This window comes from Anomaloglossus baeobatrachus, chromosome 11 (genome assembly GCF_048569485.1).
Source record: "Anomaloglossus baeobatrachus isolate aAnoBae1 chromosome 11, aAnoBae1.hap1, whole genome shotgun sequence".
NCBI classification, from domain to species: Eukaryota; Metazoa; Chordata; class Amphibia; order Anura; family Aromobatidae; genus Anomaloglossus; species Anomaloglossus baeobatrachus.
The window spans coordinates 25,271,137-25,297,601 of NC_134363.1; the positions used below are offsets into that span (position 1 = coordinate 25,271,137).

General features: G+C 46.8%; 1 protein-coding gene across 2 annotated transcripts; it reads right to left on the bottom strand.

Moving 5' to 3' along the window:
* Nucleotides 1–4,264: 4,264 nt before the first annotated feature.
* On the bottom strand, nt 4,265–25,731 carry LOC142255929 (chemerin-like receptor 1). Of its 2 annotated transcripts, XM_075327379.1 has the most exons (4): nt 25,658–25,729; nt 25,394–25,464; nt 9,024–9,095; nt 4,265–6,277 (listed from the first exon to the last, which is right to left on the bottom strand). In XM_075327379.1, the coding sequence occupies exons 3-4, from the start codon at nt 9,080–9,082 to the stop codon at nt 5,311–5,313; spliced, it is 1,026 nt and encodes a 341-aa protein (XP_075183494.1). In that variant the 5' UTR covers nt 9,083–9,095; nt 25,394–25,464; nt 25,658–25,729; the 3' UTR covers nt 4,265–5,310. The 2 variants fall into 2 exon arrangements, with proteins under 2 accessions (XP_075183494.1, XP_075183495.1); XM_075327380.1 differs by lacking the exon at nt 25,394–25,464 and having other exon boundaries at nt 25,658–25,731.
* Between the last annotated feature and the right edge of the window lie 734 nt (nt 25,732–26,465).

A 26,465-nucleotide genomic window follows, 5' to 3' on the forward strand; every position in this document is an offset into this window, starting at 1 on the left:
CATCAGCAGCACGCGGTGCAGTGAATCAGTATATTCACCTGTCCCTGTTCCCCTTTAGCATCGCGATCTCCTCCTGTCTGCTGGCTAGCTGATCTGTGTAGAAGCGGTGAGCACAGCGATGATGTCATCCCTGTGCACATCGCTAGTCTCCACACAGGTCAGCTGACAGGCAGGCAGGTGGAGATTGCAATGCTGCAGGTGAACGGGGACGGCTCCACACTCCAGAGGCGCTGCTGCTGGCACTGACAGGAGGAGGAGCGATGCTGCATGGAGCAAGGAAAGGTGAGTATGAACGTTTATTTTTTTTGTGTGCCACATGTAGCGAGTCATATAGCAGGGTAAGGGTATATAGCAGGATGGATAGGGTATATAGCAAGATGGATGGGAGTATATAGCAGGATGGATGGGGGTATATAGCAGGATGGATGGGGGTATGTAGCAGGATGGATGGGGGTGTATAGCAGGATGGATGGGGGTATATAGTAGCAGGATGAAGGTATATAGCAGGATGGATGGGGGTATATAGCAGGATGGGGGTATATAGCAGGATGGATGGGGTATATAGCAGGATGGATGGGGTATATAGCAGGTTGGATGGAAGTATGTAGCAGGATGGGTGTATATAGCAGGATGGGGGTATATAGCATGATGAGGGCATATACCAGGATGGGGGATATATAGCAGGATGGGGATATATAGCAGGATGGCAGTATATAGTAGGATGGCAGTATATAGGAGGATGGCAGTATATAGCAGGATAAGGGCATATACCAGAATGGTGCTATGTAGCAGGATGGGGGCTATATCATGATGGCGGTATATAGCAGGATGGGAATATATACTAGGATGAGGGACATGTATACAAGAATGGGGATCATATACAAGGCAGGAGGATCATTATCAGGATGGGGTACCTTAGTAGAGAATTTGGGGACATTACCCCCATAACAGTGTCAGCAGCAGCAGATCCTCGCCCCATAAGTGTGTCATGACCACATTTTTTGCTTAAAATGTTATTTTCCTATTTTCCTCCTCTAAAACCAGGGTGCATCATATGGTCCAGTGCATCTTATAGTCCGAAAAATACGGTAATTTTTATTTTTCTTTCCCTTCTTGGGATTTTTCCCATATTTCTGCCAGTATGGAGAAATACATGGTGCTGAATTCAATCTGTGCAGTGTCTCGTCTCATACACTACAAATGGACAGTATTTGTTAGTAATATCTATATTGGAGTATCACAGTGAACACTTGGAAATGTATTTTGTATTTATTTGCCTTGATGAGAATTTCTAATATGGCATCGAAAGAAACAAAACCATCCTAGTGTGAGGGAATTTTTTTCTTTAATTATCAAACTATTTTTTCCGTTTCCTTTCTTGCTCTGCATTATACCTTGCCTACAGTGCTGGCCAAAAGTATTGGCACCCCTGCAATTCTTTCAGAGAATACTCAGTTTCTTCTTGAAAATGATTGCAATCACAAATTCTTTGGTATTATTATCTTCATTTGTTTTGCTTGCAATGAAAAAACACAAAAGAGAATGAAACAAAAATCAAATCATTGATCATTTCACACAAAACTCCAAAAATGGGCCAGACAAGAGTAATGGCACTCTTAGCCTAATACTTGGTGGCACAACCTTTAGACAAAATCAATGCGAACAACCGCTTCCGGTAACCATCAATGAGTTTCCTACAATGCTCTGCAGGAATTTTAGACCATTCTTCTTTGGCAAACTGCTCCAGGTCCCTGGGATTTGAAGGGGGCCTTCTCCAAACTGCCATTTTGAGATCTCTCCACAGGTGTTTTATGGGATTCAGGTCTGGACTCATTGCTGGCCACTTTAGTAGTCTCTGGTGCTTTCTCTCAAACCATTTTCTAGTGCTTTTTGAAGTGTGTTTTGGGTCATTGTGCTGCTGGAAGACCCATGACCTCTGAGGGAGACCCAGCTTTCTCACACTGGACCCTACATTATGCTGCAAAATTTGTTGGTAGTCTTCAGACTTCATAATGCCAAGCACACGATAAAGCAGTCCAGTGCCAGAGGCAGCAAAGCAACCCCAAAATATCAGGGAACCTCCGCCATGTTTGACTGTAGGGACCGTGTTCTTTTCTTTGAATGCCTTTTTTTTTTCCCTGTAAACTCTATGTTGATGGCTTTTCCCAAAAAGCTCTACTTCTGTCTCATCTGACCAGAGAACATTCTTCCAAAACATTTTAGGCTTTCTAAGGTAAGTTTTGGCAAACTTCAGCCTGGCTTTTTTATGTCTCGAGGTAAGAAGTGGGGTCTTCCTGGGTATCCTACCATACAGTCCGTTTTCATTCATTCATTTCCAGGTAAAATTCATGTGTATAAGAGAATTAAAATTTTGCTTTATCCATTTATTTTTATTAATTATCACATCTCTCAGAACATAATGTAGAACGGATATTACATTAAAAAAATATTTATAATTCTCACATTGGTTACAAAGTCGACTTTAACATTTATTGATGACTTTTACTTTTGACTTTTATTTATTATATTTTTTATTATTGTAACTTATTTATACATCTAAGACATTTTGTTCATAATATTCGTTTTGACATTTATGAAATACAATTCCGGTTACAGAGATATAAGAATATATATGGGAGAACATTTTAAAACGAGAGCAGAAAAGCATGTAACATATATAGGTAATGTCATATTCTCATGGTGCAGGATACGTCCCACCTCGGGACCAACATCTGCACTGGAATTTGGGGTCCCCCGTCCTGTGAATAATGTATAAATGTCTGAGATGATATTACCTCTAGAAGAAACACAACTATAAACAGAATGTTATATCCATAAACATATTAGTTATCATATATTTATATGCCAGTATATATATAGATATATATATATATATATATATCTATATATATAATATACAAATCTGGGGTGTGTGACTTTGGCATTTAGTGCAGTGAATCCTTCCCAGGTGACATGATTATGGGATGTCACTCGCCATCGCGGCCATATTGCTTCTCCTGAGAGGATCAGTCACTGTTTGATCTTCAGAAGAGGCCGAGATTTATCCAATATCCTGTAATACTATGTGATTGCAGTGCCAAGAATAAGAAATCACAGGGTCACATTATCTAGCGAAATCTAAAATAAAGGAATAAAATAAACAATTTTTATTTGAAGTAAGAAATTAAAATTTTACCTTTTTAAAAATTGTGAATATGAAAACTAATCATAATAGACATTGTCACATCTGTTATCTCCATCAAGAACATTGGATTTTCTGTTTTTGAGCTTTTGTTTTTTCCTTTCTTTCTTCAAAAAGCCAGAACTTTTTATTTTTCCATCAATGTAACTTGTTTTTGTGGATCAAGATCTTTCTTATTTTGTTGAACAACTTCTAGTATTAGTGTAAAACATTAATTGTAGCATTTAATGTAATGGAAAAAACAATGTAAGTGGTGTAAAAGAAATAATATTCAACCATTATTTTTTGGGGTATTTTTTTTTTGCGGTGATCGATATTTAGCAAAAAATGACATAAAAACAGGATTCTCCAGATCAGAACAATTAGAACAGTAGCAAATTTGATGTGAACCTTGTTGTTTGTGCAGTGAGCTGATAATTTTATTGATACCATTTTGGGGTAAATTGGACATTTCCATCACTTATTACATTTTTGGGAAAATAAAAGAACAATGTGACGAGGATCTTTAAAGGGTCACAGAGGAAACACCGGGCGACGCGGTACTTATAGCTGAACTGAAGGAAGAGGAAGAATTTATAAAACACATGGATACATGATAAGAAATAATACCGTATCTGAAGCGACGTCAGAGACCTCCGGCTGTCCACTACTTCTCCAGGACTGAGGGGGATGTTTCTCTGTGATTATTTAATACTTTAGTCAGAGATCAGATAAAATGTAAATTAAATTGTTCCTATTAGGAGAAGAGAACACCAAGAGCAGTAGGGTCTTTTCCGGTGGAGATTAATCCAGGGTAGGAGTAAGGGAATTGCTCACCTATTGGGGTTGTTTAATCCACAACTGAGGAAGGAAGGTATGACATCTGCTGCAGAACGCTCTGGTAGGGAAATCCCACTATGGAAACCAAATAGTAGGAGGATAGGGGTAGTAGTTTGCACTGCGGGTAATAAAATCAAGAAATCCAGAGACCGTATTCAGGATTGGATCAGGAGAACCTGATGAAGAAGCTGTTTAAGCATCAAAGCGTGAAGAGAAAGAATCGCATTGTCCTATCCTGAATACGGTCTCTGGATTTCTTGATTCCATTACCAGCAGAGCAGACAACTGCTCCTATCCTCCTACTATGAATAGTTCTCATTAAAACTTTATGACTTTCTATGTACTGGTATATCAAGGTCGATTCCCTGCCATTGATGCAGGCTCATAAATGGTATCAGTAAAAAAATCAGATCAGGTCTCAAAAAATAAGTCATCACAGCCCCAGATCCTGAAAACTGAGAACGTTACTGTTCTCGTAAAATAACGACAAATGCCCCATTATTTTGGGGAGGGACAAAAATCTATATTTATTTTACCAATTCTATAAAAAAAAACTATACATGTTTGCTATCTCCGAACTTGTACCGACTTGGAGAATCATAATCTGATTAGTTTTACAATATAGTAAACATGATAAATAATAATAAAAAGTTACAATTATGAAATTGCACTTTTTGCACTGCATTTTTCTTCCCCCATTTTCCAGTACACAATATGGTAAAATGAATGGTGTCATTTAAAAGTACAACTCGTACCACAAAAAACAAGCTCTCATATAGCCATATTGATGGAAAAGTAAAAAGTTATGGCTCTATGAAGTAGGGGAGGAAAAAACAAAATTGAAAAAGAGGGAAAAGCAGGACTGTGAAGGGGTTAAACTCATGTGAATTACAGTAAATGTGACACTAACTCCATCCCTCGCAGATCGATCCGCTCATCTGTAATTACCATAGGTTTAATGTCCGGGGAAATTGCACTGCCGGGTAACAATTCAGTAAAGACAAAACCCAAAGAAATATGGAGGAATTACAGATTTTTTTAACCATTTCACTTAATTTAAGATTTATTTTCATCCATTTTCAGCAGATTATATGGCAAAATGAAGGACGACTTTAAAAATGAGAATTTATACTACAAAAAACAATCCCTTGTAAGGTTGTGAGGATGAAAAATAAAATGTTCTGGTTCTTGAATGAGAGGAGGAAGGAAAGAAAGTGAAAAAAATTAAAAATGGACAAATCTCCAAGGGGTTAATAGGAGTCACATACAGGAGATAGTAGGAATATATATTACACATCAGTAGAGCGAGTATTTCCCGCATCTTCTCCTTCTCTGCACAGGTCATTAGGATGGTCACTTAAGGCTCTTTCTACCCTGGTGGGGATGGATCTGAAGAAACCTTGTCGGAAACCCGGTCCCATAAATACATAAATGATTGGATTCATGCAGCTGTTAAGACAAGCCAGGCTGCTAGCAATCGTGGGTGACGCAAGGGATAAAGACAAAGGTATATCATACATGGATATTAGTGTCCAGATGTAATATGGAAACCAGCAGATGAAGAAACACGATATAACAGCGGTGATGATCCTGGAGGATCTCTGAGATCTCTGGGATCTCTTACTTTTTCTAATCTTGTAGAAAATGGTGAAATAAGAGGTGACGATGATGAGGAAAGGGATCACACACATTATAATGAATCTGATCAGCTGCATGGTATGATGTAGGTTAGAGTTATAAGGAATTGTGTATTCATAAAATAGGCACCATTCATGTAGATTGCTTACATAGTGTTCATATACGTAATACAGTACACCCGCTACAATGAGGCTCAGCCCCCAGATTATTGCTGCAGAGATTCTCACCACATTACAGGTTCTATGGACTTTGGCCCAGAATGGCCACATGACGGACACCCAGCGGTCAATACTCATGGCCGTCAGGAGGAGAACACTGGTGGTCATGTTTACATTAAACAGGAACATGTTCACTATGCAATATGAAATATCTGTGTTAAATGAGAAATATGCAACCCAATCATGAATTCTCAGAGGCAGAGACGCACAGCACAGGAAGTCCGCGATCGCCAGGTGGAGGAACCACACGGCACTGACTGTGTTCTTCATCCTGAATCCGGCAATCCAGATGACCAATCCATTACCGATAATCCCGAGAGCAAAAACAATGCTGTATAATGTGATTGACACCTTCTGTACAATTATTTCATAAGAAAAGTGATTGTATGCATCAAATGACCTGAAAAGACAAAATAATGTATTACTTAGAAAAGCTAACAATTTACATTTTCATTAACGCCGGTTTCTGAGCTCAGAACGGCGGTCACTTGATCACAATTGTGCATTATGCAGAAACCAACTAAAAATGTACATTATGTAGTAGATGAGTCTGACTAGTTGACGTGGCCATCCAGTTGGCACGGCTTTGTTCTATACATTTTGTATAGCGCGAGGCCATGCCCAATACTTGAATCCTGGCCGGGGATATGCATAATGCACAACTACGGTCATGTGATTTCCATTCCCATCTCAGACACCAGTGAATCCTTGTCGTGTACAGTGCAAGGATTTACAAGTCTGCAGTCACATACAGTAACTGCAAACTTACTACTTTAGCTAGGAAACCCCTTTAATGTCTGTCTTACATGGAAAGGCCGAGCCATGGGGGTGGAGGAGCAGATGTCCCCTGTGCTAGTTGTCTAGTAACTAGTTGGGACCACACATCTACCAGTTGCCTAAGCTGCATTATACGATGAATACAATCCATTGCGGACTCATCACAATCTGTAATGTGCGGCTGTGCTGAGACCGCAGGGGATGTGATACAAGGTACAGCGATGCTGAAGCAGCCGGCGGCCCTGACCCTGCCCCAGCGAAGCTGCACCTTTACATCACCGCTAAGTAGAGAATAGAAAGTATGCACAGAGGACAGGGAGCAACAGAAAATATGAAACTTTATCAACAAGAAGCAAAAAACTGACAAGGCATTTTAAAAATAGCATGTAGAAAACCAAAAACCCATTAATAATCCTATTCCTCAATTGAACCAGTAAAGACTTACATATAAAATAAGACATGTAGAGAATTTTACCGTATTTTTTAGACTATGAGACGCAATTTTTTTCCCCCAAATGTTGGGGGAAAGTGGGGGGTGCATCTAATAGTCTGAATGTAGGGCATGGCTGCGGGGAATGAGGATGCTGCAGTGGCATGGGTCATCGGTGGCATGAGCAGGCTGTAGCAGCCTGCCATGAGCACATGGGCCCACTCATTTAATATGCACGCCCATCATCCCGCCCATCATCTCTCAGCGCTGAAGCCGGTGCTGATAGGTGGGCAGGATGATGGGCAGGGAATGGGCGCTTAGTAAATAGTCAGCCCGCATTATCACCCCTGGCAACTACAGCCTGGAGTGATCATGTGCGGCTGTATTCACTGCTCACCGGCTACGATCCCTGCAGCATCGCCCCATCCTCCTGTCTCTGCCGGTCGCAGGTGTGTGTGGAGACTAGTGGTGCACACAGCAATGACGTCATTGCTGTGCTCACGTGTCCACACACAGCCGCGGCTTCCACAGATAGGAGGACATCGTGATGCTGCAGGGATTGTGGCCGGCTCCACACTCCAGCACTGCTGCTGCTTACACAGATGGGAGGAGGAGCGATGCTGCAGGGAGTGAGGTTAGTATGAACGTTTATTTTTTTGTGTGCCACTGGATGAAGGCCATATAGCAGGATAGGGATATATAGCAGGATAGGGGTATATAGCAGGATGGGGGTATATAGCAGATGGGAGTATATAGCAGGATGGGGTATATATCAGGATGCGGCCATACAGCAGGATGGGGATATATAACAGGTTGCGGCCGTATGCCAGGATGGGGGTATATAGCAGGATGCGACCATATGCCAGGAAGGGGTATATAGCAGGATGGCAGTATATAGCAGTATGGGGGCTACACCAGGATGAGGGACATATGTATACAAGCATGGAGATCAAATACAAGGCAGGAGGATCATTACCAGGATGTGGTACCTTAGTAGAGAATTTGGGGACATTACCCCCATAACAGTTTTTTGCTTCTCTAAAACCAGGGTGCGTCTTATGGTGTAGTGCATCTTATAGTCCGAAAAATTTACAATGGAAATTCAATATAAAAATTACAATAAAATACAATCCAGCCACAATATGCTGTAACTTTCAGTACACCATAGATGGTGTGTGCTGTATTGATTTCTCCAAGCGCTTGTAAAACAAATCCTATTAATTTGGAGTTGCAAGGGCATAGAATGAGTTAATTTCACTCACAACCATAAAGCTATGTTCCTACAATGAACGTTTGGTGAGGTTTTGATGTTGGTAATTTTCAATTCCATTTTCGCAGGTAATATGTAAATTTGGTTAGGGGCATTTTTATTATGTTTCTGATGCTGTGGTTTTATCTCTTTTTGGAGTGTCATGCTTTAAATTTAAGCTGCTTTGTTTAGTATTTGGTTTTGACAAAATGTTACTGATTTAGTCATGTGCAGTTTTTATGCATTTTAGGGTGTTTCTGCATATGTGTTTGTTATCTGCTGAAATTCTGCACATAAAATTCAGTGTATCCGCAAGACAACATGTTGCGGTTTTAAAATTTGCAAGACAGGTCAGTTTATGCTGAATAAAAAAAAGAAAACACTGGAAGTGTAAGGTGTTGCGTTTTTGATGCAGGAAAATATGCAGCGTTATTATACAGGAGTCACAATACACAGCCGAATCCTCTGCTCCACAGACACCACTGACACCTGATGGACGACACTGACATATATAGGAGTTTAAAGAGTTATCCAGAGTTTCCATCATTGTGGTAGGAATAATGGCGCTGCAGGTAGAAAAGATTTATCCCTATGAATATTGATGTAATCGGGGCGGAGGCTCGGATATAGATGTGAATGGAGGCTGCACTGATATCTCACAGAAATAAAGCCTTAAAAATATAAAGTTACCATTTGTAGTTCTTCATAGTTTTATTAGATGTGGTCAGATTATAATCATAAGGGTCCATTCTGAGGATTTACCTACAAGAAAAATAAATCAAACAGTAAAGAGAAGACTCCATGAAAGTAAATACAAAGGGTTCACATCTAGATGCAAACCATTCATCAATTCCAAAAATAGACAGGCCAGAGTTACATTTGCTGAAAAACACCTCATGAAGCCAGCTCAGTTCTGGAAAAGTATTCTATGGACAGATGAGACCAAGATCAGCCTGTACCAGAATGATGGGAAGAAGAAAGACTGGAGAAGAAAGGGAACGGCACATGATCCAAGGCACACCACATCCTCTGTAAAACATGGTGGAGGCAACGTGATGGCATGGGCATGCATGGCTTTCAATGGCACTGGGTCACTTGTGTTTATTGATGACATAACAGCAGACAAGAGTAGCCGGATGAATTCTGAAGTGTACCGGGATATACTTTCAGCCCAGATTAAGCCAAATGCCGCAAAGTTGATCGGACGGCGCTTCATAGTACAGATGGACAATGACCCCAAGCATACAACCAAAGCTACCCAGGAGTTCATGAGTGCAAAAAAGTGGAACATTCTGCAATGGCCAAGTCAATCACCAGATCTTAACCCAATTGAGCATGCATTTCACTTGCTTAAATCCATACTTAAGACGGAAAGACCCACAAACAAGCAAGACCTGAAGGCTGCGGCTGTAAAGGCCTGGCAAAGCATTAAGAAGGAGGAAACCCAGCGTTTGGTGATGTCCATGGGTTCCAGACTTAAGGCAGTGATTGCCTCCAAAGGATTTGCAACAAAATATTGAAAATAAAAATATTTTGTTTGGGTTTGGTTTATTTGTCCAATTACTTTTGACCTCGTAAAATGTGGAGTGTTTGTAAAGAAATGTGTACAATTCCTACAATTTCTATCAGATATTTTTGTTCAAACCTTCAAATTAAATGTTACAATCTGCACTTGAATTCTGTTGTAGAGGTTTCATTTCAAATCCAATGTGGTGGCATGCAGAGCCCAACTCGCGAAAATTGTGTCACTGTCCAAATATTTCTGGACCTAACTGTATATACTTATTCTCCACAAACCACACCTGATAGATCCGTCCGAGAGGCCAACCATCATTCCTATCCCCCGGCCGTAACCTCCAACCGGCCCAGAGGACCACCTCGGCCGTGACCAACCGACCCGAGGTGTGGGGTAATAACGTTCCATCGTTAATTACCCTTCCCCAGAACCTGCAGGACCTCCGCCCACAAGTTCCCATCCAAACCGAAGCCACTCCCCCTGAGTGGCTTCATACCAACAAACCGACTGTCGGTACTCCCAACCTCTCTGAACGGACCTATCACCCCGCTGTGACAACAAAAACTCTTTTCTTTTTTTTTTTATATATGATACTTCCACCCCCGTATAACTTATTTTGGTTTTTGTTTTGTTTTTTATTCATCTAATTATTTATTCTCTCTCTCTCTCTTTTTTTTTTTTTTTAATATATATATATATATACACATTATTGCAGGGCGGGTGGGTGGGACACACTGGTTGTAGGACAAAAGAGGCAGTGACCTATGCACACTCCCCTTTATACCCCCTGCAACACCCCACCCCTTCCAGTCTATCCCCCAATCCCCTTTGCCGTTTCTCCCACCAATCCAAAAGCCCCATATACAACCTTCTAGCCATATACCTTAACCCATTCCTACCCTGAACCCTCCCGATCGTCATTGGGCCTATTCACCCCTATGGGGTTCACTGCCCATCTTGACGTATCTATAGGGATAAGCGGGACTCCAATGTAAAACTTCCCCTTACCAACTGTACCTAAAATAACGACACAGACTACGACTTTTTTGCACGAATGGCCACAGCTTTATTTAACAGTATATATGTACCCAAACTCGTGGCTCAACATGCCACCCATTGATAACACATAACCTGTACATATATACTTATTCTCCACAAACCACACCTGATAGATCCGTCCAAGAGGCCAACCATCATTCCTATCCCCCGGCCGTAACCTCCAACCGGCCCAGAGGACCAGAACCTGCAGGACCTCCACCCACAAGTTCCCATCCAAACCGAAGCCACTCCCCCTGAGTGGCTTCATACCAACAAACCGACTGTCGGTACTCCCAACCTCTCTGAACGGACCTATCACCCCGCCACAGACCGGCCAAGTGACACCTTACTTGGCCCGGGCCCTCCACACCCCCATTGCTTGCTTTAAGCCATCCTTCAAACCCAAGATCCACAAATCCAAACCTATGCCCATGAGATGAACCCCATCTCGCCTCAAATACTGCTCGGTGGACTACTCCAGCTCTCTATGTCGGACCACCAATCCTCCATTTCGCGCTCCGACCCTGCCAATGCCCGGTTCAATTTTTGTCCCAGGCTGTTACGGGGGGCTGTCTGATAATAACCGAAAGGAGTATCAGACAGTCAGGGTCCACCGTGCAAAGACTTTGCTGCAGACTATGGCAGAGTGCAATACCTCTGTTAACTCACAGAAGGATATAATAAGTAAGTAAAGCAATTCCTCCCTTACTTGGAGGGTGCGTGGAATGATCTCTGTTAATAATCACAGAGACAAAGGCAATGTGTGCGAAATGGCACCTACCTAGGTCCGCTCTTCTAGTGGTGCAAAAGAGACGAACAGCAGCATAAGCCGCACAAAGCTCCTACCTGCGTTCGCTCCACTAGTGTGCGAGGACACGAACCACTAGATATGGCACCTGCCTAGGTCCGCTCTTCTAGTGGTGCAAAAGAGACGAACAGCAGCGTAAGCCGCACAAAGCTCCTACCTCTGTTCGCTCCCCTAGTGTGCGAGGATACGAACAACTGCCAGACGCAGTATAAGGAACGTTACCCTAGCGGCAACGTCCACCTACGAGTAGAATCACAAGGCCCAGCCAGACCATGTGCCTCAGGCACCTGGCTATGTCCGCTCCCCTAAGAGGTAAGGATACGGACAGCAGCCGAAGCTGTAAGGTATAAGAACGCTACCCTGCCGGTAGCGCTCACCTAGCATAGACAGAGGAATGCCTAGAGGAACGCGCACAGAGCGTCTACTCATATGCATGAACCAAGAGGACTGAGCACCATGCGGCGTGTGTCAGGGTCTTATATAGACTCTGTGCCTCATCCAAGATGGAGGACACCAGAGCCAATCCGCTGCCAGAACGACAGGAGTGACGTCATGCTGGCCTATCACCGAGCAAGACGTCACAAGCACATGACCAGCGACCAATCGGCATAGAAGGTGTCAGAGACATGTGACCTCGTGTCAGCGATGATGTCACCCGCACATGTGCAATGGCTCCAAGATTGGACTTAGTCTCCGGCGCTCGCACATGTGCAGTAGCAAGAAATCTGGACTTAGTCTCCAGCGCTCGCACATGTGCAGTAGCAAGAAATCTGGACTTAGTCTCCAGCGCTCGCACATGTGCAGTAGCAAGAAATCTGGACTTAGTCTCCAGCGCTCGCACATGTGCAGTAGCAAGAAATCTGGACATAGTCTCCAGTGCTCGCAGCAACCGTAACACAGGCCCTGTTAATACGGTCCACCGACCTCGCAAAATGCCACTGCTTCCGGCTATGATATCGGATCCTACAATCAAAATACCAGGGAATGCCTTCCACAAATGCAACAAGTCAAACTTGATATCCCTCTTCAACTCTCTCGCCGCCCTCACTCCAAGGTCATTCCCTCCCACATGCAGAATTAACGCATCCGGTTCCCGATCAGTACAGATATAATACGCCACCTCAGGGCGACCTCTCCCCCAGGTCATGCCCCGAATTCCGAGCAATTTCAGACGGGCTTCCGTCATCGCCACTCCGAGCTGCCGACCGTCCCGGCGAACATCCGCCCGCAAAGCTTCCCACCATCTCCCAATCTGCTGAATCCAATCCTCACTCAGCCCTCACCTAGCGGCTTCAGTCGCTGCCCCAATCCGGAAGGAGTGGGACCCTCAATCCCTTGGCTCCCCCCGCACCCATACTAAAGCCGTCTTCAGCACTGCGATAAACTGGAATCACTATAAAGCGGATCCATCCCCATGCCGAAGGAAAACAACGGGGTAACCACCCCGCACCTTCAAAAGACTCTGTCACTTGTACCACCGGGCATAGCTGATGCCCTTGAAATTCAAAGAACACCACCAGGCATCCACGGCCCACTAGATCCGTCTTTGAAAACCGTAGCCAGTATTCTGCTCTATCCATCCCAAGCATCACACCCTCCATCAACAGTCCGCCTCCCGCTTGCCCAGCCGGGCTAACCAATTCTCCGATGCTAAAGGCCCCAAAGAACGCCAACACGAAGGCAACCGTGAACAAGGCTCGTTCATAAGGAAACGAGCATATATCCCCACAAACACCCCACCAAACGAACCAACAATGGGAACGCTATAGGCCGCCTTGTGTCCCGCAACCGCGCCCCCTATCAAAAACCCTCTCATCGCCTGCCGTTCCAGAAAAAATCCTTTGTCGCGTCCCGAACCCCTTGCATGTTAAACAAGAAAGCCCACGCCTCCGACTTGTAAACCTATGACCGAAACAGACCGACCTGCAGAAAAATCCCCACTAATCAACGACAAAACCCCCAACACTCATCCCGTGTAACCAGGCTCCATAAAATCCGCCTTCACCAACTCTATCCATTTCTGCCACACCGACTGGTACCGGCACCAAGTAGCCTTGGCCACCGATCTCCTAATTCCCTCAAATGCTACACAGACGCCAGGTCCCTCAGTCATTCCGGGCATAGTTCTCCATCCTCGTCTGCTCCCGGCACCAGTCACCGGAACCTGGGAAACTGCAACCGACATAGCGCATCAGCCACCTCATTTTGAACCCCGGCACATACCGCACCACCACACCAATGTTTAGCGCCAAGCAACGCAACACCAGATGCCTCAAGTACCCCACTACTGGAGGTGATTTAGCAGACAGTGAATTGCTGGAATGCACCACTGCCATGTTATCACAATGCATGCAAAGCTTCTTGCCTGCAAATTCGGGGCCCCACAACTCCACTGCCACTAAGATGGGAAACAATTCCAGCAGCGCGAGATTCTTTACCAGCCCCTTTTTTTTTTTATTCAAAGCCGTGGCCATTTCTAACGCACCAATGTGTTTGAAAAATTGCCCCAAAACCCGACGCCCCCCCCACGTCTGTAAATAATTCCAGCTGTCTATTTGACAATGCCATTGCTCATCCATACCATCTTTCCATTGTATTGGTCGAGAAACGCATCCCACACCAGCAGATCTCCTTTCATCACCTTCGTCACTCTGACAAAATGATCCGGAGCTGTCACCCTTGCAGCTGCGCTCGCCAATCGCCTATTAACTATTCGCCCCATCGGCATAATCCGAAAGGCAAAATTCAATTTTTTTAAGCGCTGACTGCAAATCCTGCAACCGCACCTTCCCTGCCTAATACAAAAACTGCACTGACACCTTCAAATCACGCAGCTTGTCCCACCGGCAATTGGCATTCCATAGTCACCGTATCAATTTCGATGCCCAAAAACCCCGAGCCGTCACTGGCCCATCCGCTTTTTCTTTGCCAACGGAATACCCAGGCTTCCCGCTATCCGTTCTAACGTAAATAACAACCAGGAATAAACTAAGGAGCCGACCGGGCCAACGCAAAGAAATCAACCAAATAGTGAATCAGTGAATGGACTCCTGCCACATCCCTGACTACCAATTCCACAAAAGAACTAAACGCTTCAAAATAAACACATGAAATGGAAAAACCCCATGGGCAGGCACCGATCCACACAGTATTCACCATCCCACATGCACCCTAAAAGCTGAAAAAATTCTCCGGATGCCGGAAGTAAACCTTGGCCATCAGGGCCCCCCTGCCCGGCTACCCGCACTGACTCCAATGCCATGTCAAACGAGACATACAGACCGCAGACAACTCAGGTGAAATCCCATCGTTCACTGACAACCCTGCCGGATAGGATAAATGATGAATGAGCCAAAATTTGTTCGGCTCCTTCTTGGGTATCACCCCAAGTGGCGAAATCCTCAAGCTGGAGAATGGCGGGTCCTTGAACAGGCCCGCCATCATCCACAACTCCACCCCCTTCTGCAGCTTTTCACCTACCACCTCCGAATGATTTTTTTTTTTTTTTTTTTAGCGGACCTCAAATTACCCGGGCCAAACACCGGCGCCTCGGATTCAAACGGAATACGGAAACCCTCCTTAAAACCTGTCACCAACAGCTCCACCGCCTGAACATCTGGATATCTATTTAAATAGGGGAGCATCGCCTCTACCATCACTGGCATCCTCCCTTTCCAGACCCCTCCCCCAACTCTCCTTAACCTTGTTTGAAACACCTGGCCAACGAGTGGGAGCCTCCACAACCGGAATACTCGTATTGTAACCGACACGACGCCCCAAACTTACATTGCCCCTCTTTAAATTGCCAGCATGACCCTTTTTCTGACCAGCCAGGGACCCGCCGCTCGCACCCGGGCTCCCGGCACCCCTTCGAAAGGGCTGGGCCAGGGCCGTCATGAATCGCATCCACAAGGAAATATCTTTGTGGTCCCACCGGATGCCAGGCCGCAGAGCCTTCTGTTGCCGGAACTGCTCATCATATCGCAGCCACCCTATACCACCATACCCTCTGTACACCTCGCCGATCGATTCCATGTAACCGGAAAAAAGGGGGCGGGGGGGACGATACTCCGGCTCCTTTTTTCCCAATCACACTGGCTAGGGTCACAAAGGCCTGTAGCCAGTTAGTAAAAGGCCTCGGGAGCAACCTATTCTTCCTTTCCTCCTCCTCCTCCTCCTTTTCCTTCTTGGAGTCACTTGGCTTCCTTTGTCCACGTTAAACTTTTCCAAGGGGAGCAGGGAAAATTTTTTCACATACTCCCCTTTCCGTATCTTCTCCCTCACCTCATTCTTCTTTTTTTTTTTAAATGTACCCCTAACGGACTTTCAAAGCACACTTATACTGCACTCCGTGCCCTATCGTCCAAACGCACAACCTCGTCCTCCTTTTCTTTTTCCTTTTCCACATCCGGGCCCCAGGCCTGCTCTGTCCTAACCATTCAGCCAACAACTCCTGCAACACCCCCCAGCAGCTGACCCCAAAAAATCCTGCCCCGGGTAACCCCCGACTGACTGACCGCACCCAGCATACTACCCCCCACGGAGGGACCCACGCCCCCGCTACCCACAACATTAAACATAGTGGTCGTCCTCTCACCGAGCTGCCTCTGAACCGAGCAGCCGTAACACGAACGTCCTGCTGCCGCTCCATCCGTCCAGCCTCCTCCAATCCTTCTTCCTCGCCGGCTTCAGAAACGCCGCTGAAGTCCTCAGGGGGAACCGGCGAGGACACAGCCTGCCTCCAGCGGCCGTCAACCCCCACGGTCACCACACCCTGCTCCTCCGGGCGTCTCCCGCTGGGCCTCTGTGTTTTCCGTGACACGGCGTCCTGCCGCCATTCTTCTTTTCTGCCTCCACTCCTGCCTGCTGCGCCGTCCCCCCTTCAGTCATTTGTACGGGTCTCCCTCCCTGCCGACTGCAGGGAGGCCGTGCCGCTCCGACGTATGCAGGGAACTCCGCCCAGCCTGATCCCCGCTGGGGGGGACCATTATCCCTAACCGGAGCATCCGGCCCTGTGGACTGCAGGGCCCTGCTCCCGGTCCTCTCTGGCTGCCGCTTCGATCCGTGCCGCCCCTCACACACCGCCTGCAGGGGATCTCCACTCCTGCTCCACAATGCTGGGCACCACCCCCAGCCAGCACTTCAGTGGGGGGCTGCCATCACTCCGGTCCGGGGCCGTGCAGGCCGCAAACCGGAAGTAGGCCTTGCAAAAGCTCCGCCCACTTCCAGCCCACAGGATCTCCGGCGCGGATTCCTCCCGGCCGCCGGTGACTCTCCAGACAGGTAAGGAGAGCTCCGCTGCCCCGGAGGGTCACCGAGGGGGCTCGCAGATCTGTTCCTCCTCCCCTCCACCGGGGGAGTAGCGCTCCGGTGGTCGCGCCCGCCGAGCGCGCAGCGCCGCTCGGGTGCAGGAGCATCAGGCCTAACAGCTCCAGCCCTCAGGCCACCGCCAGCTGCTTCCACAGCGCGTCCACTCTGATAGCTTCAGAGGCCCTACCAGCAGTGCAGCCAGGGCCGCCATCTTGCAGGTCAGCGATGCAGCAGCACAGGTGGGACACACTGGTTGTAGGACAAAAGAGGCAGTGACCTATGCACATTCCCCTTTATACCCCCTGCAACACCCCACCGCTTCCAGTCTATCCCCCAATCCCCTTTGCCATTTCTCCCACCAATCCAAAAGCCCCATATACAACCTTCTAGCCATGTACCTTAACCCTTTCCTACCCTGAACCCTCCCGATCGTCATGGGGCTTATTCACCCCTATGGGGTTCACTGCCCATCTTTAGGGCAGGAAGAACCACCATCATTGTGATTGCTGTGAGAAATGTCCTGCAGACCTCCAGTAAAATGTAAAAGCTCCTTGTCCTGTCTCCGGCTGAATTATTTTCTAATGCGCCATCCCTACCTGAACTTCCTCAGGAACCAGCCCTAGTTGGGGGGCAAGAAGAAAACCGTCAGGCACTGTGCATCACCAACTAACTGCTGGGGACCTCCAGGAGTGCCCGGCCATACCAAAATCGAACATCACAACTGGCATCACATACTATTTATTTGTCTACTAATTATATTTTTCTCTTCCTCTTTTTAATATTATTTTTAACCCCATTACAAAAAGCCTATTGCTCGCGCCCGATACGGCCACATCGCCACTCGGACCCGCCATCGTGACATCAGAGGTCTACCGGGGGTGGCACAAATACATGATGGTGGACTAGACTGGAGCAGCGCTGGACCAAGCAGAGGATGATGACTGGTAAGTATTTTAAAACATTAATCCCTTTTATCTCCACTTTATACTTTATTATGGGGGAAATTATAAAGCCGGCTGGAGTAAGATGAGCGGCACACTGTATAGTTCTCAATGACTAAAAATATCAAGAAATATTAGTCTTAAGCAAAGTATGGAAATGTATTTATTATTCAGATTTTATTATTTTAAATGCCAGTGAAGGGATAACTTGCTACAAAACTTCCTATATTGTGACAGATCGCACCACTGATAAAGACTAGTGATGAGCGAGTACTAAAAAGCTCGGGTGCTCGAGGCTCGGGCTGAGCATCCCAAGATACTCGTGTACTCGGCCCGAGCACCGAGCCCAATGTTATCCTATGGGAGACCCGAGAATTTTTATGAAATGACCCCCGGCAGCATGTAGAAACCCTAAAAATGTCACAAAAGTCTCAGAAGAGTGCTCAAATGACATGGCAACAGCATGGGGAAGATCCCTTGAAGCATTTGTCACTCAAAAGTCACAGCTGTGAACAATTTTGTCCGCGTTTTACGCCATTTTTACGGACTCACCAGAAAACCTTCCAAAATGACACCAAAATGAATTTTCATAGCGGAAATGTTAAGGGCACATACCCAATAGTGAGATAGAGCTGGTGTGTGTTACTTTTGGAGATTACATGAAAGATTTTACGTGAAAACATTGTGTGGCACTTTGATGTCCCTGAGAAGAGACGTACATGAAGGCCTCTTGAGTCTAATGTGCCCATTTTGAGGAAGTGGGTCTATTGTAGTATAGCCCTTTGGCAGGGCAGCCAAAAATTGGGAGGCTCCACGTTGTCCCTGGATAGAGACGTGCATGAGGGCCTGTAAACCTGAAGTGCCCATTGTAAGGAAGTGGGTCTATTGTAGTATAGCCCTTTGGCAGGGCAGCCAAAAATTGGGAGGCCCACGTTGTCCCTGGATAGAGACGTGCATGAGGGCCTGTAAACCTGAAGTGCCCATTGTAAGGAAGTGGGTCTATTGTAGTATAGCCCTTTGGCAGGGCAGCCAAAAATTGGGAGGCTCCACGTTGTCCCTGGATAGAGACGTGCATGAGGGCCTGTAAACCTGAAGTGCCCATTGTAAGGAAGTGGGTCTATTGTAGTATAGCCCTTTGGCAGGGCAGCCAAAAATTGGGAGGCTCCACGTTGTTCCTGGATAGAGACGTGCATGAGGGCCTGTAAACCTGAAGTGCCCATTGTAAGGAAGTGGGTCTATTGTAGTATAGCCCTTTGGCAGGGCAGCCAAAAATTGGGAGGCTCCACATTGTCCCTGGATAGAGACGTGCATGAGGGCCTGTAAACCTGAAGTGCCCATTGTAAGGAAGTGGGTCTATTGTAGTATAGCCCTTTGGCAGGACAGCCAAAAATTGGGAGGCTCCACATTGTCCCTGGATAGAGATGTGCATGAGGGCCTGTAAAGCTGAAGTGCCCATTGTAAGGAAGTGGGTCTATTGTAGTATAGCCCTTTGGCAGGGCAGCCAAAAATTGGGAGGCTCCACGTTGTCACTGGATAGAGACGTGCATGAGGGCCTGTAAACCTGAAGTGCCCATTGTAAGGAAGTGGGTCTATTGTAGTATAGCCATTTGGCAGGGCAGCCAAAAATTGGGAGGCTCCACGTTGTCCCTGGATAGAGACGTGCATGAGGGCCTGTAAACCTGAAGTGCCCATTGTAAGGAAGTGGGTCTATTGTAGTATAGCCCTTTGGCAGGGCAGCCAAAAATTGGGAGGCTCCACATTGTCCCTGGATAGAGACGTGCATGAGGGCCTGTAAACCTGAAGTGCCCATTGAAAGGAAGTGGGTATATTGTAGTATAGCCCTTTGGCAGGGCAGCCAAAAATTGTTTGGCTCCATGTTGTCCCTGGATAGAGACATGTATGAGGGCTTGTAAACCTGAAGTGCCCATTGTAAGGAAGTGGGTCTATTGTAGTATAGCCCTTTGGCAGGGCAGCCAAAAATTGGGAGGCTCCACGTTGTCCCTGGACAGAGACGTGCATGAGGGCCTGTAAACCTGAAGTGCCCATTGTAAGGAAGTGGGTCTATTGTAGTATAGCCCTTTGGCAGGGCAGCCAAAAATTGGGAGGCTCCACGTTGTCCCTGGATACAGACGTGCATGAGGGCCTGTAAACCTGAAGTGCCCATTGTAAGGAAGTGGGTCTATTGTAGTATAGCCCTTTGGCAGGGCAGCCAAAAATTGGGAGGCTCCACATTGTCCCTGGATAGAGACGTGCATGAGGGCCTGTAAACCTGAAGTGCCCATTGTAAGGAAGTGGGTCTATTGTAGTATAGCCCTTTGGCAGGGCAGCCAAAAATTGGGAGGCTCCACGTTGTCCCTGGATAGAGACGTGCATGAGGGCCTCAAAACATTGTTCCCATTGCAAAGGAGCGGGTCTCCTGTCGTTGTAATGTCCATTCTGAAAGAATGGGCGAAAAAATTTACCACTGGGGGTATACCTGAAACAAAGGCCTAACTATTGTAACGGTCATCATGGTGGCGCATGAGGAGAAGGAGGAGCAGTCCAGCGATTATCCAAAGTCCAGAAGTGTGTACCCATGGGTGAGTGGAGGTACATGGCAAATTCCCGTTACAAACTTTAAATTCCGCTCTCATTTGCTGGTGGTGTGGTGAAGTCTGGCCCAATCCAACCCTTGTTCATCTTGATCAGAGTCAGCCTGTCAGCATTTTCAGTTGACAGGCGGGTGCGTTTATCTGTAATGATTCCACCTGCGGCACTAAAAACACGCTCTGACAAAACGCTAGCGGCAGGGCAGGCCAGGACTTCCAAGGCGTAGAGAGCCAATTCATGCCACGTGTCCACTTTGGATACCCAATAATTGTAAGGCACAGAGGAATGTCGGAGTACAGTTGTTCGATCTGCAAGGTACTCCTTGAGCATCTGGGCAAACTTAGGATTTCTTGTGGCACTATCCCGCACCTCAGGGGCTGTGGTACGTGAGGGGCTGAGAAAACTGTCCCACATCTTAAAGACTGTTCCCCTACCTCTGGCGGATTGGACTTGTGCCCCTCTTGGCTGTACGCCTTGGTTGTCCACTGATTCCTGACCTATGCCGCTAGCGTTTTGTGAGGGGAATGCTTTGCCTACTTCCGTGACTATGGCCTTCCGGAACTGCTGCATTTTGTCTGACCTCTCCGCCTTGGGAATAAGAGACATAAAGTTCTCCTTGTAGCGTGGGTCTAACAGTGTTACCAACCAGTAATGATTGTCGGCCAAGATGTTCTTAACGCGAGGGTCATGAGACAGGCAGCTTACCATAAAGTCAGCCATGTGCGCCAGACTCTTAACAGCCAGTACTTCAGTATCCTGACCAACACGATGACTGAACATGCTGTCCTCCTCCTCCTCCTCCTCCTCATCTACCCTGTCCTCTGGCCAGCCACGCTGAACCGAGGATATGACTGGTGTGCATGTCATATCCTCAATTTGGCCAGAGAGTTGCTCCATGTCTTCATCCTCCTCCTCGTCATAGTCCTCCACTGCACGTTGTGATGAGACGAGGCTGGGATGTGTGTTATCACCCACACCCACTACTGTTTCTTGCTCCAACTCATCGCACTCCGCCTGCAATGCATCATGTTTGTTTTTGAGCAGAGACCGTTTTAGAAGGCAGAGAAGCGGTATGGTGACGCTAATAATGGCGTCATCACCACTCACCATCTTGGTGGAGTCCTCAAAGTTTTGGAGGATGGTACGTAGGTCGGACATCCATCTCCACTCCTCAGGTGTTATGTGTGGAGTTTGACCCATTTCCCGACGGCTTAGGTGATGCAGGTACTCAACAACTGCCCTCTTCTGCTCACATATCCTGACCAACATGTGCAGAGTTGAATTCCAACGCGTGGGGACATCACACACCAGTCTGTGAGCTGGAAGATGCATACGGCGCTGAAAGCCGGCAAGGCCGGCTGAAGCAGTAGGTGACTTTCGAAAATGTGCAGACAGGCGGTGAACTTTTACCAGCAGATCAGACAGCTCTGGGTATGACTTTAGAAACCGCTGAACCACGAGGTTGAGCACATGGGCCACACATGGAACATGTGTCAGCTGGCCTCGCCTCAAAGCCGCCACCAGGTTCCGGCCATTGTCACACACGACCTTTCCTGGCTTTAGGTTCAGAGGTGTGAGCCAGTGATCTGCCTGCTGTTTCAGAGCTGTCCACACCTCTTCTGCATTGTTGGGTTTGTCACCTATGCAGATTAGCTTCAGCACAGCCTGTTGCCGCTTTGCCGAGGCAGTGCTGCAGTGCTTCCAGCTTGGGACTGGTGTGGAGGGTAAAGTGGATGAGGATGCGCAGGAGGAGGAGGAGGCTGAAGAGCATGACATTCCGGAGCTGTAGAGTGTGGGTGAAACCCTGACTGAGGTAGGGCCTGCAAACCTTGGTGTGGGAAGGACGTGTTCCGTCCCTCGCTCAGACTGGGTCCCAGCTTCCACAATATTAACCCAGTGTGCCGTCAATGAGATGTAGTGGCCTTGCCCACAAGCACTTCTCCACGTGTCTGTGGTTAGGTGGACTTTGGGTGAAACAGCGTTGTTCAGGGCACGTGTGATGTTTTGTGACACGTGGTTATGCAATGCGGGGACGGCACACCGGGAGAAATAGTGGCGGCTGGGGACCGAGTAACGTGGGACAGCTGCCGCCATCAGGTCGCGGAATGCTTCTGTCTCCACCAGCCTAAAAGGCAACATTTCCAGCGCAAGCAGTCGCGAAATGTTAGCTTTTAGAACTTTGGCATGTGGGGCGTTGGCAGTGTATTTGTGCCTGCGTTCAAAGGTTTGCTGAATGGATAACTGAACGCTGCGCTGGGACAAGGACGTGCTTGATGATGGTGTTATTTCTGCGTAGGCAACTGCAGGTGCAGGACCGGAGGAGGCTTGTTCGTTGGCCCCATGGACAGGGGATTGGCTCGCATGCACAACAAGCGAAGACGTAGCAGTGACATCAGCAAGCACTGCTCCTCGACTCTGTTGTACTTCCCACAAAGTCGGGTGCTTGGCTGACATGTGCCTGATCATGCTGGTGGTGGTCAGGCTGCTAGTTTTGGTACCCCTGCTGATGCTGGCACGGCAGGTGTTGCAAATGGCCTTTTTAGAATCATCTGGAGCCAACTTAAAAAACTGCCAGACTCGGGAAGACCTAACATTTGCACAGGCACCTTGTGTCGTGTTGTTGTTCCGGGGAACGGTTGCCTGACTTCTGCCTGGAGCCACCACCCTGCTTCTTACTGCCTGTTGGGATGCTACGCCTCCCTCCCCCTGTGCACTGCTGTCCTCGCTCTGCATATCCTCCTGCCAGGTTGGGTCAGTTACTGGATCATCCACCACGTCGTCTTCCTCTTCTGCACCCTGCTCCTCCTCCTGACTTCCTGACAATTGTGTCTCATCATCGTCCACCCCTTGTTGAGACACGTTGCCAACTTCGTGAGAACGTGGCTGCTCAAATATTTGGGCATCTGTACATACGATCTCCTCATGACCCACTTCAACATGAGCTGGCGAGAGGCCAGAATGTGCGAATGGAAACGTGAACAGCTCTTCCGAGTGTCCAAGTGTGGGATCAGTAATGTCCGAGGACGTGTACTCAGCCTGGTGGTAGGAAGGAGGATCAGGTTCTGAAATGTGCGGTGCAGTATCACGGCTACTGACACTTGACCGTGTGGAAGACAGAGTGTTTGTGGTGGTGCCAATCTGACTGGAAGCATTATCCGCTACCCAACTAACAACCTGTTGACACTAGTCTTGGTTCAAGAGCGGTGTACTGCTGCGGTCCCCAAGAATTTGGGACAGGACGTGCGAGCGAGTAGATGTGGCCCTTTGTTGTGGCGAAATTAGAGCTTGCCCACGACCTCGGCCTCTGCCTGCACCACCATCACGTCCACTTCCTTGCTCGTTGCCAACGCCCTTGCGCATTTTGCAATGCTGTGCTGACGTGTATTCACTAGACTTGTGCGTTATATCCAAGTTTGTGCAAAACGCACACAAGTGCACCTGTACGCTGCCACCGACAGGCACACACGTGCGGTTTTTAAATGCAAGCACGGACGCACTAAGAACCTAACAGGTTTTTAGGAGCGACAATTACTGAGAAGTCTGACACTATCAGACACTGCTGACTGACGTGTATTATACACTAGACTTGTGCGTTATATAGTAGTTTGTGCAAAATGTGCACCTGTACGCTGCCACCGACAGGCACACACGTGCGGTTTTTAAATGCAAGCACGGACGCACTAAGAACCTAACAGGTTTTTAGGAGTGACAATTACTGAGAAGTCTGACACTATCAGACACTGCTGACTGACGTGTATTATACACTAGACTTGTGCGTTATATAATAGTTTGTGCAAAACGTGCACCTGTACGCTGCCACCGACAGGCACACACGTGCGGTTTTTAAATGCAAGCACGGACGCACTAAGAACCTAACAGGTTTTTAGGAGCGACAATTACTGAGAAGTCTGACACTATCAGACACTGCTGACTGACGTGTATTATACACTAGACTTGTGCGTTATATAATAGTTTGTGCAAAACGTGCACCTGTACGCTGCCACCGACAGGCACACACGTGCGGTTTTTAAATGCAAGCACGGATGCACTAAGAACCTAACAGGTTTTAGGAGCGACAATTACTGAGAAGTCTGACACTATCTGGACTGTTTTAGACTGTGTACACCAGCCCCAGATATGATGAAGGCTGGTATACGGTCACCACTAGGAATGGCTATATACCCTGCCTGCCGGCCTGTATACTGCTACAATAATCCTGACAAGGACTCTTCTGGTCACTAGCCTGTATTCCGACCTGGCTATACCCTGCCTGTATACAGCAACAATAGTCCTGAGAAGGACTCTGCTACTGTACTCCGACCTGGCTATACCCTGCCTGCCTGTATACAACTATAATAGTCCTGAGAAGGACTTCTGGTCACACTGTTTGCAGCCCTGCTACGGAAATAACTATAAAGGGCTGCAAACCTTTCCCTGAAGCAGCAACACTCTCCCTGCACTGACTGTCTGGATGGCTGTGTGCAGAGCACAGCACGCCCGCCGGTATAAAGGCTCGGTCACACTGTGCAGGCCGGCCAATCACTGCAATTCCACAACTAACAGGGCTGTGGCATTGCAGTGGTCTGCCAGCCAATCCCTGCATGAGGGCTGGCTCTCAAAAGAGCGCCAACATGCAGGGATGAAGACCACGAGTACAGCACGAGTATCGCGAGATTACTCGGTCCCCGCCGGGTAGCCCGAGTACAGCGATACACGTGCGAGTACCGAGTAGTAACAAGCATACTCGCTCATCACTAATAAAGACGTCATTATCTGCTGCGGAATGACTTACTACAGTTATATCTTTATCACTCATCACACGAGACATAACACCCAAACCCATCAGCTCAATATCTACCTGGAGACGCCCGAAAGGGAATCTGTCCGCACAATCCACTCCACACACTGATTATAGGGTTGTGTCCCTCTCTGAAAATAATGAAAAGTCACAACATGACTAAATACACTGTAAGGATAGAAATCCAACAAGGAGCAAAATACTGCTCTAATGTCTTGCTGTTCTATAATATATAGAAATCTAACAAGAAAAATAAATGATAGATAGATAGATAGATAGATAGATAGATGATTGACAGAGGGATAGATAGATAGACATCATTACCTTCCTTCCTTCTCCTCCAGATTCCCTTCTCTTTGGTCAGTGAGAGCAGCGGATCCTTTGTCTTTAACCAGCATTGCTCCTGTATATACATTAATTTCTCTCCCCCCAATACATCAGATAATTCTGCTAAGTGCAAGCAATTATCAAAGTACAGAATAATTATTCTTTAATTCATTTATGTAGTTATTACTGAAACATCCGAATGTGTTGGTTTATTCATATTTTATACATATTATTTTAATACTTTTTCTTGAATATTTTATAATTATCTGCTCTTTGAGTCCATTATGAGAAATGTTAAATACAAAAGTTTTTGTTCCTGTTGAATTTAGTGATAAAATCCTCTAAGTATTAATGCATTTAGCTCTGTATTAGACTGACATGTGTAACAGAATACAGCTGTAACCCCTGTAGAGGACGTATTGTGCACAGAGGCTGCTGTAGCTGGGGAGAAGCAGAGATTCACAACATCAGACATTAAAGGGGTTGTCCACATTTAGAAGAGTGAACCCCAAACTCAATAAAATACCTAAAATGACAAACTTAGCATGTTCTCACCCTTTCTAGCTCCAGTGGTTCTCTATCAATTATTTCCAGCAATTCTCTCCTTCCCAATAACCCGTCCTCACGCCGGTGTACACCTGCCTTTGGCCAAACACGGACAACAATATTACTTTTTTGTGCCCCCATTTATACTGCTCCTTTAATAATCGAATTTTTGAAAAGGCTCATAGAGTCGAAACATCATACTTTAGGGCTTCAGTACATTTTCATAGAGGGCCTGAGTTTATATTCCAGTAACATTTTC

Excerpts from the sequence above, each read along its gene's own strand:
- LOC142255929 (XM_075327380.1), bottom strand. The coding sequence starts at position 9,082 with ATGGACCCTTATGATTATAATCTGACCACATCTAATAAAACTATGAAG. Across the intron at positions 6,278-9,023 it reads ACTATGAAGAACTACAAATG|GTCATTTGATGCATACAATC; the intron begins GTAACTTTATAT and ends TTGTCTTTTCAG.